Source organism: Sceloporus occidentalis, unplaced genomic scaffold (assembly GCF_023333645.1).
Source record: "Sceloporus occidentalis isolate IW3139 unplaced genomic scaffold, rSceOcc1.0.p SCAF_21, whole genome shotgun sequence".
Taxonomy (NCBI): Eukaryota; Metazoa; Chordata; class Lepidosauria; order Squamata; family Phrynosomatidae; genus Sceloporus; species Sceloporus occidentalis.
In genome coordinates, this window is record NW_028317001.1 from 420,335 (window position 1) to 439,928 (window position 19,594).

Here is a 19,594-nt window from a genome sequence, read left to right on the forward strand (position 1 = left end):
CACCAGTAACAACCCACTCTGAGGCTCACACTGTCTGACTCTTCCTCAGTGACAGTTGAGAATGACAGTTGACAGTTGCATCAACATTCCAATGATGCACTGTTTAAATGTTGCCACTAGAGCTGTCAATGACTTCCACAACAGCTCCACCTAGTGGCCACATGCCTGTCATTTCCTCAGACCTGTTCACCATGGTCCTGACACTCCATGCCTTGTGAGAGTGGAGGGGGGTCAGGGGATGGGAATTGGAGAGGACCCTGGCTATGTCCCTGTCGCTAGATGTGAAATGAGCGCATCATCTGCTGAAACCTCCTCACCTCCCCAGTGGCCCTCAGAGGAGAATGCCTTCCTTTTGCTTCTGGCTAGAGAAACACAACTGCATGCTTCTCCAACACTCTCATCAGGCTTGGAATGAACATGGAGCATGGCTTCCACAATTCCCACTTTTCATTTTGTATTCCTTCTAATTTCACATCTATTTTAAACCTCTCCCTCATTCGACGATAAAGACACCATTGAAAAATCTAGGCCAGATTCTTTAAGTTTGATCTCTAGTTTTCCTTGCGATTCTTTCAGTACATCCTTGTATTTTAACCATTGAGTTTTCTGGATACTGTTCCTCCCAAAAAGAGCCTCATGTGACGAACACCATGAAGGTATTTTTGGACATATTCTACACTTCTTTTCCCCCCAGATCTTCAACAGAGCTTTTCTTACGAAATGATTTGTGCTTTCTTTATGAACTTTCTCTTTGCCGTAAATTCGGGATCCATTCCACCCAAATCATAAATGTTCACCCTCCAGACATAACAATTGTTCATTCTCTAACAAAACCCATTCTCTAATCCAAACTAAACAACAAACAGCATCATAAAGTTTTCTTTTTGGTAAACCCAGCCCTCCTCTACTTTTGTCATCACAAAGTAGTTTTGTTTTTATCCTGGCTCTTTTTTTATTCCTTTTGCCATAGAGTCAATGGTTTTTCATTCTGGATGATGGGTATCGCTTGAAGCAGAAGCAGTATTTCAGGAAGGAAACTCATTTGGATCAGAGATATTTTTCCTAATAGAGATAAGTGTAATTTCCCCCATATTTCTAGGTCTTTTCTGATTTCCTTCCTTACTGTCTCATAGTTATTGTGAAACTGATCTGCGTTTTTATTGGTGAAATTTATTCCTAGATATTTAACTTTCTTTCCCACTTTAAATCCACTAATTTCTTCCAGGATTTGTTCTTCCTTTCCTCCATATTTTTTGTTGTTGTTTTGTCTCTGTTTACTTTTAGTCCCGAAACATATTCCAATTCCAGTATTACATCCATCAATTCCCTTATGCTCTTTTCTGGGTTCTCCAGGGAATACAAAATGTTGTCTGCAAAGACTCTTATTTTAAACTCAATGTATGATAATTTTTATTCTATTGATCTTATTTTCTAATCTTATCCTATTATTCATGCTTCAAGGATCAGAATGAACAAAAGGGGTGATAGTGGGAAAGCTTGCCGTGTACCTTTAGAAATCTTAAATTCTTCTTCTTCTTTTTATAGTTAACAGTTTGGCTCTTTGATCTTTATACATTCTTAAATAAGAAGCTACTATTTCGATTATTTCAAGTGTCGCAAATGACATATCCCATCTTATGTTATCGAAGGCCTTTTCTAAATCGACAAAGTGCAAATTTTTTTCCGTTGTGCCTTTCTAAATATTCAATTATATTTAAGACGTTTCGTATGTTATCACTGAGTTGTCTGTGGGGGAGAAATCCCGATTAGTCCTTGTGAATCCAGTCTTTAAGAACCTTTTTGAGTCTATCATAGAAAATAATTTATAATCCATATTTAATAAGGAAATTAGCCTATAGCTCTTTACCTCAGTTGCATCTATATCTTCTTTTAACCGCAAAGTTATATTAGCTTGTTTCCATGTTTCAGGATAATGGTTTCCTTTGATAGCATTTATCGTTAATTTGAGTGGTGATAACAGTCGATCCTCAAATACTTTATGATAACTGGCGATGAAGCCATCATTCCTGGTGTTTTCCCTTTTTTCCCTTTTTCTTATTACTTCCATGATTTCTGCTGTTGTCATCGGTCCATTTAATATAGTTCTTTCTTGGTCTGAAAGTGGCTTTAAGTTAGCTTTTCCCAAAAACTCCTCCATTTTGGCTCTAGACGTTTGAGATCCTTTATATAATTTAGCATAGAATTTTTGGAAGACCTTCTTAATTTTATTTTGGCCAGATGTTAATGTCGAATCTTTGTTTATTTCCGTAATCGTGTTTCGTTGTTTCAACTTCCTTATTTTATTGGCAAGCCATCTTCCTGGCTTGTTTGCTGGTTCAAAACTCCTTTGTTTTAGATATCTAATTTATGCTTCTTCTGTATAGGTTTATGAGGGAAGACTGCATCCTGGTCTATGCTAATTTTGGGGATGTGAAGACCTATGGAAATTCATTTTATAAACCCAGTGAAACAAATATCTCACAAAGGTCTAGTAAACAACATGTACACACACAGTCCCCACACAAAGGACTCACTGGCGCACTGTGCGTCTGGGGTCTGGAAATCCAACTTCCACCTTCTGGGAGGACAATGCTGCCAGAGACTGAATTTGGGGCTTTATACCTGCAAAGCATGGCTCACTCTCTCAACTGCAACCCTTCCACACAATCCTGGACTGAAACATTTAAACAAAGGTCCTCTTTCAGCTCCAGGAATAAAGGCCTACCTTCACTGCAAAGACCCTGATTCCTGCAGCCCTCTCCTGCAGTCCTTTATTGCCGGAGCTTCCTTGGATCAGAGGCTGTCTCCTCAACCGTAGAGAAGGGTTGCTCTGAGTGCGAAGGAGGAGGAGGTCCACAGGGCTGAGGGAGGAAAGGCAATGGGGAAAGGTCAGTGCCAATGGCCATGGAGAGCAGAAGGTGGCAATGCCTAGGAACCCCTCTGAGTCCCAGCCATTCTAGGAATGAGTGGAAGGAGTGAGTCCAGGGGGCTGAGGGGGTCTCCTTTCCCAAAGTGGGGTGGAAAGAACTGGTTCCCATGGGACTGTGGACCTCCATGACCTGTGAGCAAATCTATGGGAGACGCTGCCTCAAAGAGCATTGGAGGAGTCTCTGGCTGGATGGCCATCTCTTCGGAGGACTTGGAGGGCAGAATGGGGCTGACTGTTTGGCCCTTGGGGCTCCCTTCCAGCCCTAGGAGCCTACGAAGCCTACCTTACAAGGCTGTTGTGGGAGTTAATCACAAGACAATTACTACACAAGAATGGCCACCTTTTAGCAGCTTACAATAAAAATATCCATACAATACAATAAAAACATGTTTCATGATCTGCCAAACCCTAACCCTAACACTCCCATCCAAAACAAAATGCCATTAAATTACTGGATAGTTATTTAAAATTATTGGACAGTTATTGAAACAGTTATTAAAAACAGGGATAGTAGTCAAAGCCCAATGTTTGTGAAGAATAATGATAATAAGGCTTGTATTAAAACTATCCTCCCCATTTCTGATCCCTTTTAAAACCCATGTTCCCCAGAAGGAGCAGAGCTGTGTAATATGAAAACCCTCTCTGAAAAGAGACACAAAAGACACACAAAGGGACACACTTCCTTCCTTTTGACCCAAAAAGCCTGGCCTCCTCCTGGCTCTAGAGCCTCAGGAGAGAAAGAGAGGCCTCTGCTCAACTGAGTCACAAGCAGCACAAAATGGCCTCCGGAACACAAAATGGCCTCCAGAACACAAAATGGCCTCCGGAACACAAAATGGCCTCCAGAACACAAAATGGCCTCCGGAACACAAAATGGCCTCCAGAACACAAAATGGCCTCCAGAACACAAAATGGCCACCGGGACACAAAATGGCCGCCAGGACACAAAATGGCCGCCTCTGGCTCAGTGCTTGGCAGTGGTCAGTTTGAGGCCTTCAGGGAAGCCATAATGGAGGATGAAAGGGCCCCAAAGTCGGAAGGGACCCCAAACAGGATTTCCAAACCTTAACAACACTTAAAATGCCAAGCCAAAAGAACATTCCTAGAGTTCCATAAGACAGAGCCATGGCCATTACGGTGGGGCACATCAAGAACGCCCAGGAAGGTGGCATTAATGACGATTAAGGTGTGGCAGCAGCTCCATCCTCTGCCCCGCAGGTCTGATATCATCATCATCATCATCATCATCATCATCATCATCATCATCATCACTACAGCATGAGAGCCACCATTAAAAGCATTAAAATCCCTTTTGGGGAGTCCCACTCTCCCACCTTCAGAGAGAGTGGCCCATGCCTAGAAGGACTGCTGGGCCTCCTTCCTCCCCACCTTAGTGGCAGTGGCCAAAGGAAAGCATCAGCAGCAGTAGACCCAAGCCAGGCCCAGCCAGCCCTCAGTGCAGCAGTGAAGCCTAGTGGTTCCAGGCCTTGTCTCTCTGCTGACCCTCCCTGTCTGTCTGTCTCTCTCTTTCTCTCTAGGACACTCTGCTCCTCTCCTCGCTCACTCTTCCACGCATAGAGCTAAATAGAGAAGCTGAAGCTCCGCCTCTTCTCGAAGCTGGCCAATGGGGGCAGAGCAGCTAGAAGACCCTGCCCCTGCCTGCCCCAGACTCACATTTTGCATTCCGGCGGCATTTTGTTTTCTGGTGGCCATTTTGTTTTCTGGCAGCCATTTTGTTTTCTGGTGGCCATTTTGTTTTCTGGCAGCCATTTTGTGTGCTGCTTGTGACTGTGGGGAATAATGTTCCAGAACCTCCTCTGACCATTGGCTTCTCTTTCTCTCCCTGAAGCTTTAGAGTGATAAAGAAGCCAGGCTCCTTGGGTCAAAAGGAAGGAAGTGTGTCCCTTTGTTGTCTTTTGTGTCTCTTTTCAGAGAGGGTTTTCATATTACACAGCTCTGCTCCTTCTGGGGAACATGGGTTTTAAAAGGGATCAGAAATGGGGAGGATAGTATTAATACAAGCCTTATTCTTCTTCTTCACAAACATTGGGCTTTGCCTTCTAAGAGGAAGACTGCCCCCTCTTAGAAAAAAGGCCAAAAGCAGCTCCTTTGGGAGATTTTAAAAGCCTCCCCAGTTTTCTTACTTACTAAGAGATTTTTACTCATGAAGGAAGTTGACAAAGCAGACCATCTCACATTACCAAGAATAAAACAAACAAATATAGACACAAAGAAACAACAACAAAAGTAAGGATTAGACAGAAAAAAGAGCTTATTTTTTGAAAGTAAAACCATTATTAAGAGGGTAAAAACCAGACTTGGGTGCTTCAACCCTTTTACAACCAGCTCAGGCTGTATCTGCACTGCAGAAATATTCCAGTTCGAAACTGTGTTAACTCTCCTGGCTCCTTCCTGTGGAATCCTGGGATTTGTAGTTTCTTGCGGCACCAGAGATCCAGAGCCACCCCAAGGCAAGGCTCTCCAGGGCTCTCTTGGCCCTCCTTTGCTTGCGAATACTGACTATCTCAGGGAGTCTCTATATTAGAGCATCAGGAAAACTTTTGGGTATTCTTAAGGCTGGGAAATCCTGTTTGGGGTCACTTCTGACTTTAGGGATGTTACATCCTCTATTATGGGTTTCTTGAAGGCCTCAAACTGCCAACTGCAAAGAGCTGAGGCTGGGGCAGCCATTTTGTGTTCTGGCAGCCATTTTGTGGTCCAGCGGCCATTTTGAGACTGGCCCATTGTGACCTCAGTCTGATGCTCCTTACCTGAAGGATTGCGACTGGCCCATTGTGACTTCTGGCTCATGCATCTTACCTGAATAACTGAGACTGGCTCATTGTGATCTCAGCCTAAAGTTCCTTGCCTTAAAGATTGAAATGGGACTATTATCAGTTAAGGTGCTCTTTACCTGGATTGAGAATGGCCCATTGCTGTGGAGTTGGGAAGGGCTGTATAAAATAGGGACCACCAAGACAACCACAACTGAAATAAAGACCACTAAGACAAGCAATTGGCAGAAATTGGCCACAACTTTATTAACTATACAGAACTGAAAGGAGGGTTGGCCCGAAAAGCATAAGGTCCGGATCTGTCATCCACCAACCCGCGTTGGTCAATGAACTGAATATGCCTGGACACGACCAGGCATCGGGAGTAGTAAAGGGTGGCACCTCTCGTCAAACTCATAAGCCCCGCCCACTGACAGGTGCCCCGCCCCGGAAGTCCCGCCTTAACAGGAAGTCCCGACTTAACCGGATATCCGGCCTCCTGCCGGAAGTCCCGCCCTCGCCGGATATCCGGCCACACCCCCCGCTTGTGGCCCCACCCCAGCATGAAACCCCGCCTGTAGGTGGAGCGTCTGAAGGGACTCATGTGACCATGATGATTTAAAAGGGGCCAATCAGAAGGCGGTTTTAGCAACGCTACAGGAAGCCTTTGGGCAAGCCCAGACATGTTCAGAGAAGACAACATGGAGGCCCCCACTCCTTCTGCAAACTATACAGAGCAAGAAACAGGGGATGTGAAGCCAAAAAGCAGAAAGCGTTATCCTTGCAATAGTTCAGATGATGGGCTTTCTACCTATGCTGACCTGGCTAGCGAAGAAGCTGATGAGATTTGCAAAGCATGGAACCGCCTGGTGGATACCGTTTCAGCAGAACCAGCTGTAATGCAGGAAAAAAAGTGGGTTTTTTATTTTTAAAGGGTTTTGACTAGCCTTACAAAGTCGGCTCCCCACCTCTCCTCTAAAAAAAAAAAGACTATTTTCTTTATATTTTAGCAACCTCAGGCCAGTAGCAGTTCTGCAGAGAAGTGTGCTGAAGCATGTGGAGGCAAGACATTACCTATAGCTCTGTGGAGGTTTGCAAGCATAGGCTGGAATGATATTCCAGTAAGTCATCTTTTAGAAGGGGATTTTGGTATTAAGTGTGTGTGTTTTAAAAATGCATTTTAAAGGTAATCTATCTTTTTTCTTTTTTAGGATTTCGTCGAGATGTCTACAGCTCAACCTAGTCCTGTGGTCATGGCTGAAATTCTTGGACTAGATGTTCCAAAAGAACCATTAAATTTTTCTCCCAGAGAATTGAAAGTTCTCATGCGGTCAACAATCAGAGCCGTGTGTTATGGAATCATCCCCCATTGTTTGCAGCAATATCGCTATGAATCCTGTGTTGGCTGTGTAATCTCTGCCCCTGCTCAAAATTCCCATGGCTGTCTGTTGTGGTCAAAACGTTATCTGTGTAGAAAACTGAGCTGGTTATGTGGGCAAATAGATTTTAAAAACGTGTTACACGTATATATTCTTGTAGCTTACAGTTTCAATGGCCTATTGATAACAAATGAGACTGTAGACCAAATCTTGCAACTTGTAACTAAAGTAGAGAGATCTGAAAATTCACTGAAGGAATTAAATAACATTTTGAAACCCAGGGATAAGCCTATTTTGGAGCATGTGTTAAAAGTGATTAAAAATAGATCTTATAAAACATTTCTAACAACTATTAACAGACCATCTGATCCATAAAGACTGACTAGAAGTTTGTTTGAAAACTGTTGGCTGCTTTGATATTTTTAAAAAATGTTTGTTAAAAGGTTATAAAATAAAAAAGAGTTTATTTTAAAAAGGTGTTTGTGATTTTCTTTTCAAAAAAGTGACTACTCTAGAGCTGGCTCATAATGAGTATTTACAATGGGGGGGGGGGGTATCAGTATTCATGCACCACTCAATCTCCCTAGAAAACATGAGGCTTTGGGGGTGTGGGGGATACAAAATGGAGGGGTGGAGGGTGGAGATGGCTCTTTAAATTAAACAATGAAGAGGGGGGGGGGAAGCCTTCTTACAGAAACCCTCCAAACTTCCTGACCCTCCTTAGCCTAAAAACAGAAATAAAGCAAAGGAGAGATTCTTACAATTAAGCTGTACAGCTACCTCTCCAAAACCCCCCCCCCACTTCAAACAAAAAGCAGAAATCAGGGTGGCTCTTAAATGATGTAGAGGGTTGAAAATCATTTTTTGCAACCCCCCAAGGCCCCCTCCCAATGTCTCCTAAACACAGAAACAAAAAGCATGGTTGAAGTTTTAAACAGACACTATATTTCCCTGGTGGGGCCCTCTGCAAAAAGTTTTTTAAAAAGAGAAAAGGGGAGGGGGGTGTCTTACCACATGGCTATGTGCCCTGCAACATGTACACCTTAGGGGTGGGGGGCCACCTTAGGGGGATGGAGGGACATAGATCCACCCCCAAGGACCACCTTAGGGGGGAGGGGGGATAGATCCAACCTACCCTTTTTCTTAGGGGTGGGTGGGGGCAAGTCTCAAGAGCCAATCACAGACTGGTTACCTGACGTATAAAAGTTCTGCAGAGAAGGGGGTCTGTCCTTTTCTGGCTGCCATACCTGTGAGACTCTCTGGTTCTTGCTAAGTTTTTTCCTGTATATTCCATAGCATTGTTTTTTAAAAGAAGGCCTTTATAACTACTGCCTTTTCCCCATTTTTAAACTTTATTCAAAATGGGCTGTTGTGGGCCTTTTCCCTCACTAAAGAATAAATATTTGATGAATGTCCATTAATTTGGGGGGGAAAACTGAGCAGCTTTAAAATTACAAGCATAACATGCGGCTTTCTCTTTTTCCATGGACTTCATCTAAAATCTGGGGCTTTGGGCCATAAAAACATTGGTATTTATGCATTTTCCTGTTAAATGTTTTTAATTGTTAGCATGTAGTTCTGTTAGAAAGAAATTTTACATGTGCTACAAATGTTTTAGAAGCCTTTTTAAAAAATACTTTTCAAAGCTTACTGAGAGTAGAAATGTGTGGATTAGGATATACGGGTTTTTAAAATGTCTGGCAAATGGTTTCACTTGGAAACATGTGCTCAGCACTGTTTTAAATTTTTTTTTTGTTGTTGTTAAATATATATTTTTAACAAAGCTCTTTTTGGTATTTATGAAACAAGGTTTAAAATGCTTTAGAAGCCTTTTTTTAAAAAAACTTTGCTTTGCTTACTGCTGGGTATGTTTGATGGGATTAAGAAAGATGTTTATTAAAAAGCCTGGCCCCTGTTTCCACATGCAAAACATGTGCTTGGTACATTTTTAAAAAATTTTGTCAAATATTATTTTAAAAAGCTCTCTTTTTGTGAAACAAGGTTTAAAATGCTTTATAAGCTTTTTTTTTTTTTTTAAGAGTATTCTGGAGACTTTGTGGGAAGATTTGATGGGGGTAGAAAACAAAGCTCCAGAGGTGTTAATGGGTTTATGGTCAAGAGCTGATTACTCATACGCAGCAGAGTTACAGCCTTTTGTATTGTTAACTTTTGGCTTGTTGGTGCTAAAAGTTCATTTAATTGTTAAATAAGCCTATTTGGAAAACTTCTTTTTGCCATTTTCCCCCAAAAAGGTCTTTTTTAGGTTTTAAATTGTCTAATGTGCCTGTTTTAAAAGCTCTTTTTTTTTTTCTTAAATAAGGGCCTATTTGGAAATCTTTTTATTCTGTTCAAAACTTGTTTTTGCATTTTTTTCCCCCAAAAAGGTCCTTTTCTAAGGTTTTAAATGGTCTAATGTGCCTGTTTTAAAAGATCTCTTTTTGGTTTTTCTCAAATAAGTGCCCATTTGGAAATCTTTTTATTCTGTTTAAAACTTCTTCTTTTTTTTTGCCAGTTTTTCTTAAATAAGCCTGTTAACTACCATTGCTTTGAGCATTGCTTTGTGTGTGTAGGGGTTAGGAATTGATGGTGACTAGGTAATTTCAAAAGGTTTTATTGGGTGGATAGCTTTCTTATAGGACATTAGCATACAAGAGCTTATGCCGGAAATAACAACCACTTTAGATATAAAATATTGTACAGACGGTTAAAAACAGCTGTTCTCATATTTCTGGGTGTAATTTCATGCGTCATTATTAAGCCGTTTTCCTGAAATAGTGAAAAGAAAAAAACTGTTAGGGCAACACATTTTTCTCAATTGATGACTGGTTCCATAGGGTTTCCTAAAGAATATGTGTTAAACTTACCCAGCTGCCATTTTCCTTCATCCAGATGTGTTTCTCCATTATCAAATAGCCGGCAATGCAATTGGTAATTTGCTGTACATTTCCTGTTGTGAGAGGCACACCTCTGGTCTTCAGCTTTTTGGCAATAAAACCTCCAAATAAGAGAGTCATCACAATTCTTCCCCAGTTGATTTTTCCATCAGAAAATTGAGACCTCATAACTAAATGGATTATTTCACAAGCACGAGAAATATTTGGAATTTCCAACTGTGTTATTAAGGGTTCCATTTTTTCTTCCACGTGCTTCTGAGTTGAATTGGACAATTTTTGTAAAGTGTGGTATATTTTTTCATCTATTTGTTCATCTGGAACTTGGTCACATACTAGATTTAAGTAAACATGAACAATGCTGAATGTCTGCCTCTCCATTTCTTGTCAGAAGCAGAAATGTGGCAGCTCAGTCTCAACAGTATAATTCTGTGGGGTTTTCTGATATGCGAGGGGTGGGTTTAGTGGGCATGTCTCAACATGTTTGTGTTCATCAGGCACAGCTGGTACTTCATAGCCCCTGCAAGCCATGGAAAAACAGGTCCAAAACGTTCCTTCAAAGGAGACTGCACAGGGCACAGGAGGGATGGCTAAAACACAGGCCCCAAACCTGACACACCCAACAGATGAAGAATTAGGTAAAATTTGTGCTTAACAATATTAGCACTGCTTTGTGGGTCAAAAAAAAAAATTTAGAGGTGGGGGCTAACAACATTAAATGTGTTATTTTGTGGGTTTGTTCTTTCTGAAATTAGTGCCTTTTCTTTACAGAATTGATGTTTGCTGAAGGCAGCCACGAAGGCAATGCGGCACCTGAAACTCCAGTGACAACAAATAAAAGTGGAGGTACAGTGTGTGTGTTGTGGTATTTAAGGGCTGGGGGGGTAATGAGTGAGTGAGTGAGCTATAATACTTCTTATTTTGTTTGCTTTTAGACAAATCTCTGAAACGTAACAGAGAAGAACCCCACGATGCTACACCCCAGGCTTCTAAGAAGCAAAAAAATAATGAGCAGGTGATGGTGATTGACGGAAATCTCTTACAACGCTTTGAAGCCCGCAGAAAGAAAGCTGCAACGTTATCGGCCTGCTTTGTGGCGATGCAGAAAATGGTAGCGAAAGGTTGCGCGATCCTTAGACGGGCCAAGGGCTATGAAGCCCATTTGAATTATATGTGGGACAATCCAGTAACACAAGCTCATATGGATGCTTTTTACGAGAGTATTAAAAAATATAACGAGTACATGGTGGACAGGTCCCTTGAACATCGGCAGATAGGCAGAGGTAAACTACAACCAAGGATCAAGAAAGGCCGGAATGGTAAATGGTGCAGGGTGGCAGGGTACTGGAAGAAACCTGCCAATGGTAAACTGTACTGGAGAAGAAGAGTAACCACCCTGATTAACAGATCAAAAAAAGTACTCCACACTCGGAAAAATAATAGGAAATGTAAAGGGGGCCTGAACTCGAGGAGCCTGGTAAAAAACACTAAACATAGTGTTGATAATAACCAGCCTTCTTGTTCCAGCACCCCTTCTTCCGTGGCCTCTGACCCATCCAGGGCTGAGAACCAAAACCCCTGTGACTCTGTTTCTGATAATAACCAGCCTTCTTGTTCCAGTGCAGAACCTCAGAATGATTTGGAGTCTTCTGAATCATCCAGGGATGAGAGCCAGCCCCTACCTGCAAACATCCCAGGCTCCCCAGATGATGAGGGCCCCCCTGCCGTGTATGCAGAGCGTGTACGCTCATGGCAGTGGACCCACAGGTTGTATCGTACAGTGCGTATCGGTGAGGAGTTCCGATTCAGAAACTTAGAGCATGTAACATCGTACACGCAAGCTATACACGCATTACACAACTCAATACAAAATATTCTAGACGATCTTAACCAGCGAATTAGTCTGGGAGATTGTGTTCAAATTAGACTGGAGGCTGATGGCCTAAGAAATCCTCTGTATTCTGTTAAAAAAAGTAAGGACCTTTTAAATGGTGAGGATTTTCTATCACAGTTGAGTAACCTGTTGCAAAGCAACATGGAAATCTGTGCCCATTCCAGTTTTCGTCTCATAATTACGATTGTGAAACCCCCAGGGGGCGGAGGGCATAGATCAATAGGCTCCATCCCCTCTAGTGAAATAGTTGCCAGAAAAAGAAAACATTTGGTTGATTTAAATTATACAGGCACTAACCTCTGTTTTGGCGGTGGCCTGATTGCTGTCATGAGTGAAAAGATTCCCACAGATGCAAAACTGCTGACAGCAGCCAGGCAACTGTATAAGGAGCTTGGCTGGTCTGATCAGAAAAAAGTGACCTTAAGTGATATTTCACATGCTGAAAACCACTTAAAAATTAATATTCATGTGGCACATTATTCTAAGAAGGGGTGGAGTCTGTTTAAAACCCAAGGCCCTCAATATCAAAAAACATACACGCTGCTTCTGCATGATGAACACTTCTATGGGGTAATCAATGTAAAAGCCTTATTCGGGGTACGAAATTTTTGCATATTTTGCCAGAGCCTATATAACCATAACAATCACACCTGCTTATATTTCTGTCGCCTGTGCTTGAGAAAAGATTGTGCGGTTGTGGTAGATCAACAGGCTAGGTGTTTTGACTGTAAGCTGAATTGTAGGTCTAAAGAGTGCTTAAAAATACACAGGCAGCTGGTCTCAGAGGGAAAGGTACGCTGTGAAAGCAGGAGCTATTGTCCTAAATGCTCGCATTACCAGAAAAGTTACCATGATGAGGAAGAGTGTAAAGGCCGGCAGTGCACAGTCTGTTGGGGGTTCATCACAAAAGATGATGAACATAAATGCTTCATGCAGCCCCTAAAAACCCCTGAGGTTTCTGTACAGTATTTATTTTACGATTTCGAGTGTCACCAAGCAACTGGTGTACATGTCCCTAATTACTGCTTTGTAAAAGCATTTCCAGGGGAAACTGTAGAGTGCTTTAAAAATGGTAACAAAAGAAAGCGGAGGTATAAGAGAGGGGCTAAAAAGCAGTATGACAGCGATGATGAGGATGAAGATTATGAGTGGCCCCTTGCTGGCAAAAGTTGGGAATTTAAAGGGGAGACATGTTTATCTGACTTTATTACAACATTTATAGATCGCCAGTTTTCTGACTGCACATTCTTAGCACATAACTCTAAGGGTTATGATGGTTACCTGGTGCTGAATCAGCTGGTGAAAGAAAAACTTGATGTAAAAATTATCGCTCAGGGTGGGAAACTGATTTCTGTTACAGTGGAAAAATTGAATATAAAATGTATTGACTCCCTGAGTCACCTCCCTATGGCCCTCTCTAAACTACCCAAAGCTCTAGGCTTTGAGAGCTATAAGGGATATTTTCCCCATTACTTTAACACACCTGAGCATTGGGATTATGTAGGCCCAATGCCCTCAGCTGAAGATTTTGGTGTAAAATATATGATGCCTGGTGAAAAGGAAGCCTTTTTAGCATGGTATTCAGAGAATCAGGATAAAATCTTTGACATGCAGAAAGAGCTTGTGTTTTACTGCAAAAAGGATGTTGAAATTTTAGTAGAGGCCTGTACCAAGTACAGGCATGAAATTGTAGAACTGACAAAAGAAAAGAAGTTAGTGGAGAAAGGGAAGAAAGGGAAAAAAGAATATGAGGAGTGGTTTGCTATAGACCCCCTCCAATTCCCCACCCTTGCAAGTGTCTCTCTTGCGATGTATAGATTTAAGTTTCTGCAAGAAAACACCATTGCAATTCCAAGTTTTGTAAATTACCACAATCAGTTTAAGCGATACTCCACACCGTCTATTCAATGGCTTTTGTATATTGAACATGAGGAAAAGCTTGAGATTCAGCATGCCTTAAATGGTGGAGAGGTTAAAGTTGGAGATTATTTTCTTGACGGGTATGCCGCTGTAGGTAATAGGAAAATAGCCTTTGAATTTAATGGTTGCTTTTATCATGGATGTGTCCTGTGTTATCCTCCCCAGGAGAAAAACCCTGTGGTGGGGAAATCTTATGAATTTCTCTACAATTCCACACAGAAAAAAGCAGCTGAACTCAAAAGCCGGGGTTTTGATTTGAGAACGATTTGGCAACACGAATGGGATAATATGGTAAAAACAGATGTGAAACTCCAAACGCCTTCCAGAACCCCTACACCCCAGAGATGCTCTCTTTGGGGGTCGTACAAATGCCATCTGTCTCTACTATAAACCTAAAAGTGGGGAGACAGTGAAATACTACGATTTCACCAGCCTGTACCCTTATGTTAACAAAACCAAACAATACCCTCTGGGGCATCCCAAAGTCATTTATAAGGACTTTGAACCGGTCACAAACTATTTTGGCATAGTGAAGGCAAAAGTTATTCCTCCCAGAAAACTCTATTTTCCAGTTTTGCCTTCCAGGATCTCTGGAAAACTTATGTTTGTGCTGTGTTCAACCTGTGCAGAACAGCGGCAGTTGGACCCGTGCAAACATACAGATGAACAAAGAGCCTTAAAGGGGACGTGGTGCTCCGTTGAGTTAAATGTGGCTCTAGAGAAGGGGTACAGGGTTGTGGAAATCTATGAGGTATGGCACTTTGCACGCAGGTCTTCTGTGTTGTTTTCAAAATACATCGAGATGCACCTACGACAGAAGCAGGAAGCTTCAGGCTATCCTCACTGGTGTGTTACCGATGAGGACAAAAACAAGTATATAAAGGAATATCATATGAGGGAGGGGGTGCTTTTGCGCAAAGATCAGATCGCTGTGAACCCTGCAAAGCGCCAGATTGCAAAGCTGTTTTTAAATTCTTTGTGGGGGAAGTTTGGGCAGAGAACAAACCTCCCTCACACTCAGGTGTTGAGAGACCCCGATGAATTCTTTCAGCTGCTTTTTTCTGATGCTTACAAGGTTTCAATGTTTGAATTTGTTGACGATGAGGCTGTTTGTGTCTCCTGGAAATATTCCGACGACCGGGTGACAACCTCGGGTAGAAAAAACGAATTCCTTGCCTGTTTTACAACGGCCTATGCACGTTTGGAACTTTATGCACTCTTAGACAAGCTTGGGAGACGTGTTTTGTACCATGACACAGACAGTGTCATATTTGTGAGTCGGGAAGGAGAGTGGGATCCTCCTCTCGGAGATTTTCTCGGGGATCTCACAAGTGAGGTTCCTGCAGATCAGACCATTACAGAGTTTGTGTCAGCAGGGCCTAAGACCTACGGTTATAAGTTGTCTAACGGCACAGCCTGCATGAAGGTCAAGGGGATTACATTGAACAGCGCTAACTGTGAAAAAATTAATTTTGACAGTCTCAAAGACCTGGTATTCTCCTACGTCTCAGACAAGAAAGGTTCCACACCTCATGAAATTGTGGTACAGCAGCCAGGTATTGTAAGAAATAAGCAGCATTGGACACTTCACACTAGAAATCTCAAAACAACACAAAAAGTTGTTTTTGATAAAAGGGTCATTACTGAAGGATTTAGGACACTTCCTTATGGCTACTAAAATGGAAACACGCTGGCAACACCCATTCTCAGCTATTCTCGCTGGACCGAGTGGCTGTGGGAAGACGTTGTTTATAAAAAATATGCTGGATCATGCTGGTAGTGTGTTCTCAGAAACGCCTGAAAATATTGTCTGGTGTTACAGTTGTTGGCAACATTTGTACAAAGAACTCCAATGTAAATACCCTATGATTCAGTTTGTACAGGGGATGCCTGATAAATTTGATGATGATGAACTGTTACCCCCCAATAAAGTAAATCTTTTGGTTATAGATGATTTGATGATTCATGGTTCTGAAAATAGAGATCTTGAGCGGGTTTTCACCCAATTTGTACATCATAGGAATCTGAGTGTATTTTTCATTACCCAAAATATTTTTTGCAAAGGAAAAAGTAGCCGGACCATCAGCCTTAACGCTAAATATATGGTGCTCTTTAAAAATCCTCGGGACAAATTACAAATTGCTACTTTGGCTCGACAGATGTATCCGGGAAATGTCAATTTCTTCATGGAGGTGTTTGCTGATGCTACAAACAAACCTCATGGGTATTTAGTGCTGGATCTGAATGCTAACACCCCTGATTCTTACAGGCTAAGAACTTGCCTTTTCCCTCCAGATTTGCCTGTGGTATATATAATGAAGAAAAACCATTCCCATCACAAAAGGGCCCGGTTTTAACAATCCAGGGCTCTGTTGTTGTCTGCTCCTCCATGGGGAAACATGTCCAGTCGCGTAAAGAGAAACCTGGCACTTTTAAAACTGCTTATTACAGTGCCTCCTCGTCAAAGAAAGGCCATTTTGTGTTCAGCTTCGGATGACCTTGTTGCAGCCATTTCAGAAATAGCCCTCAATACTTTAAAAGGCAACATTCCTTTATCCCCACAGCAGGTGCGTGTATTAAAAAAAAGACGCACCCTTATTAAAACTCTGGGTAACAGTAAATTGTCCCTGAGAAAAAAGAAGTACCTTGTGAAGCAGTCTGGGGGCTTTTTGGGGCCACTGCTAAGTTTCGCAGTTCCTCTAATAACAGGCCTTTTAACTAAACAGTGATGGAATATGCTGAAAAAATGTATTTGGTCCCCAGCCATCAGCTAGAACAATTAAAGGGCCCAGCTTCTAAAGATGAAAACATCAGAACTACAGCAATCTCTTCCTTAGATACTGAAATGCAGGCAATTCTACGTAGGACCGACTTAACTGAATATGAGAAAGCCAGACGTTATGATGCTTTACTCCAAAAATATCTAACTCATGTAAAACAGAAGGAGGCAGAGAAACAAAGTTTAAATCTGTTTCTACCCGAATCCCCTTCTGAAGAAGTTGTGATGAACTCCCCTGATGGCATGATTCAAGAAGTGTTGGACAATCTGCCTGTCAGGTACAAAAATAATGCAAGATTGTTACTAAACAAAATGAGTCAAAACAAAAATGTTTCTTCGTGGGATGACAAGGGCGTCTTTGTGTATAAAGGAGAATCTGTAACTGGATCTAATATATTGGACTTAGTCAAAAGTATAATACAGCCTCATGCTTTACCAACCAAACGCCTCCCCAAAGGCTGGGATGTTTTTTTGAGGGCCATGGCTGAAATAAACGCTCCAACTTCTGTGGTGAGTAACACTGCCAATAGAGAACTTTTGAACCGTTTAAAGAACCCTGGAGATTCTTTGTCACTTACACCTGTACTGTCACACAGATCTTTCAAAAAACAACGGCATGCTGCTTGTACCTGGCTCACTTTATAACGCCGCTATTTTTTAGAAAAAGAAATAGAAATAAAAGTCTTCTTTTTAAACTATCTGATAGTCTGTGAGTGTTTCTTTAAAATGAAAATAAAAGCCAGGACACAGATTATGTTTTAATAAAACCCTCTGAGGGGGTGTGTTTATTAGGAAAGGCGGTGGTGAAATTCGTTACAGGATACACATCCCTGAGTAGTCTGGAACATGTCTGAGACAAGCCCGGGCAAGTTCTTCTTCTTTTTCACAAACTGTACAACCATCTCATCGTTTTTTTTCAAATTGTGAGAATATAGGTCTTGAATATTTTTAAATGTCAGGCCCTTGCCGCGCTGTTGCAGAAAAAACACACAATGATATCCACAAACCACAGAGTCTGGGGCTTGTACTGGATGACCCTGAAACACAGTTTTGTAGCCATTTTTTCTTAAAAAATCCATGATTGTTTTAGGAAACAGAGGGTGGTCTGGAGGGTGTCCGTAGGAGTCGAAAAATTCGCCATTTTTTCCTTCTGTCAAGTATATAGCAAGCCAATGTTCTCCTGGAAGGTTGTGAGGATGGGTGTTTATGACCAAGCTCAGGGGCCTTTGCAGCAGTTTCTTTCTGGGGAGCATGTCACAGGGGAAGACTCCATAGAAGCTCTTCAGAGTAGAGGGGTCAGAAGTCAGTATGCGGGTTAACTGCAGGCTATCCATGTTACATATAATCAAACAAGACATTTCTTCGTTGATTTATTTCTATCACATTGTCAAAAACTCCATAAACAACCATATTGACCGTGGTTGGCAGGGGCCTGGAAAACGCAGCTCTGCCCTCAGGTTTCCAGTTTTAATCAAAGAGTAGTGGTCACCTCCTTCTTGATCTGGAGTCAGGTCAAATGCAAAAAGTGTGTAACCTCTTGCATATTCTTCACGGTTAATTAAAAGAGACCTGTCTTTCAATGCTTGCCCGCCGTTTGTACCAAACTCATATACTCTCGCACACAGTTTCCCTCTTGAAAATCGGGCTGAAACGGTTTCATTGGATTCTGTTCTCCATCCAGGTAAAGGGCCGCAAAATTAATATCATAATGTTTAAAGTTAAACGGATTTTTGTTGTAAATACCGCTAAAGGCATCATTGTCCACCAGGCCTATAACCACCTGTTTAGGTAATTGTCCCAGAAACAGGTTCTCCTGATTAGAGACGCGGCTGCCTCTCGGGATGCTGAACACTTTCATACTCACACGATCCACAGGATATTTGGCATTGGAAGTCAACAGTCCTTCGGCGTGTCCCAGGCGGACACCAGGGGACACCCTCACCTTTTTGACAAAAAGGGAGGCTGATAGAATTTGCAGTTTGTACTGCCTGTCTGCAGCATCGCTCATTAAGCAGAAAGCATCTTTGTTGCGGGTGAGTTTAATTTTCACATCAACGCCATTTAGCAAAAGCTTTTCTTGAAAAAACAGGTCAGCATGGAGATGGCCCAGCAAGTCTATCTTTCTACTTGCAGCCGTCAGGGCTGCTCTTTTAACAAAAGCTTCATTAGCCCCATCCAGCTCAGCTGATTCATGCTCTCCAGCTGTATCTTTATAAAACAGGCCTGCAGAAAATTGAGTTGCTAGAGTGTCATCGCTGTAGTTTAACACAGATTCAATGAATGATCGGTAAGGATAACAGTTATTATTCTGGCTGACGAGACGATCTGCTATAGTAATATCAACCTGACTGAAAATGGAGGCTATTGGATAATTCACCAGCCCTACCTTGGCATCTTCTGCAAGGTTTGACCCATCTTCATTCACTATTTTACAGGTCAAATAGAGGAGCGTGTTGTTCAGATCCATATAGTCCTCACCATTCCCGGCAATGAAAAAGTCAAGTGGGGCAGATTCTGTAAGAGCAGTCAGTGGGGGAACCTCAATAAACACACTTCTCTCAATACTGGTCTGAGTAGGCCCAATGTGGAATAAATCTAATTCAGATTTAGTGCACTCTTCAGAGCCACAATGGATAAAGGCCATGATGCTGGTTTAAAAGATGTCCCTCTTAGCCAGAGCCCTCTGTCGCTTTCGCACAGCTCTCCGCTTCTGAGTTTTCTTTTCTTGTGGGACTTTTCTTTTAAGGGGGTGGGGAGGTCCTGTCAGCCTCGCCTGTGATGCTTTTCTTTTTAACCCCTTCCTTCTTTTAATGTACATCAGGCCCGATCCTTCTTGCAGATTTGGAGGTGTCACTCTATTTAGAACTGCCTCAGTCACCTTGCCAGCAACATCTTTGGCAATATTACGAAAAGCTGTTTTTGCGTGAGGTTTAATAATGTCCAGGCCTCTTCTTAAAAGCGGAACAGCTTTCCGAAAAAGGCCTCTGAAAATCCCACCAAGCCCTGCCCCGTACATTTGGGGGACACC

The 19,594-nt window shown here is 42.1% G+C and overlaps 1 protein-coding gene across 1 annotated transcript; it reads right to left on the bottom strand.

Annotated features, from left to right (window-relative positions):
• Positions 1-18,142: 18,142 nt before the first annotated feature.
• Positions 18,143-19,033, bottom strand: LOC149301310 (uncharacterized protein F54H12.2-like). Its single transcript, XM_089484264.1, has one exon. The coding sequence runs from the start codon at positions 19,031-19,033 to the stop codon at positions 18,143-18,145; it is 891 nt and encodes a 296-aa protein (XP_089340390.1).
• Positions 19,034-19,594: the final 561 nt, after the last annotated feature.

Excerpts from the sequence above, each read along its gene's own strand:
- LOC149301310 (XM_089484264.1), bottom strand. The coding sequence starts at position 19,033 with ATGGATCTGAACAACACGCTCCTCTATTTGACCTGTAAAATAGTGAAT.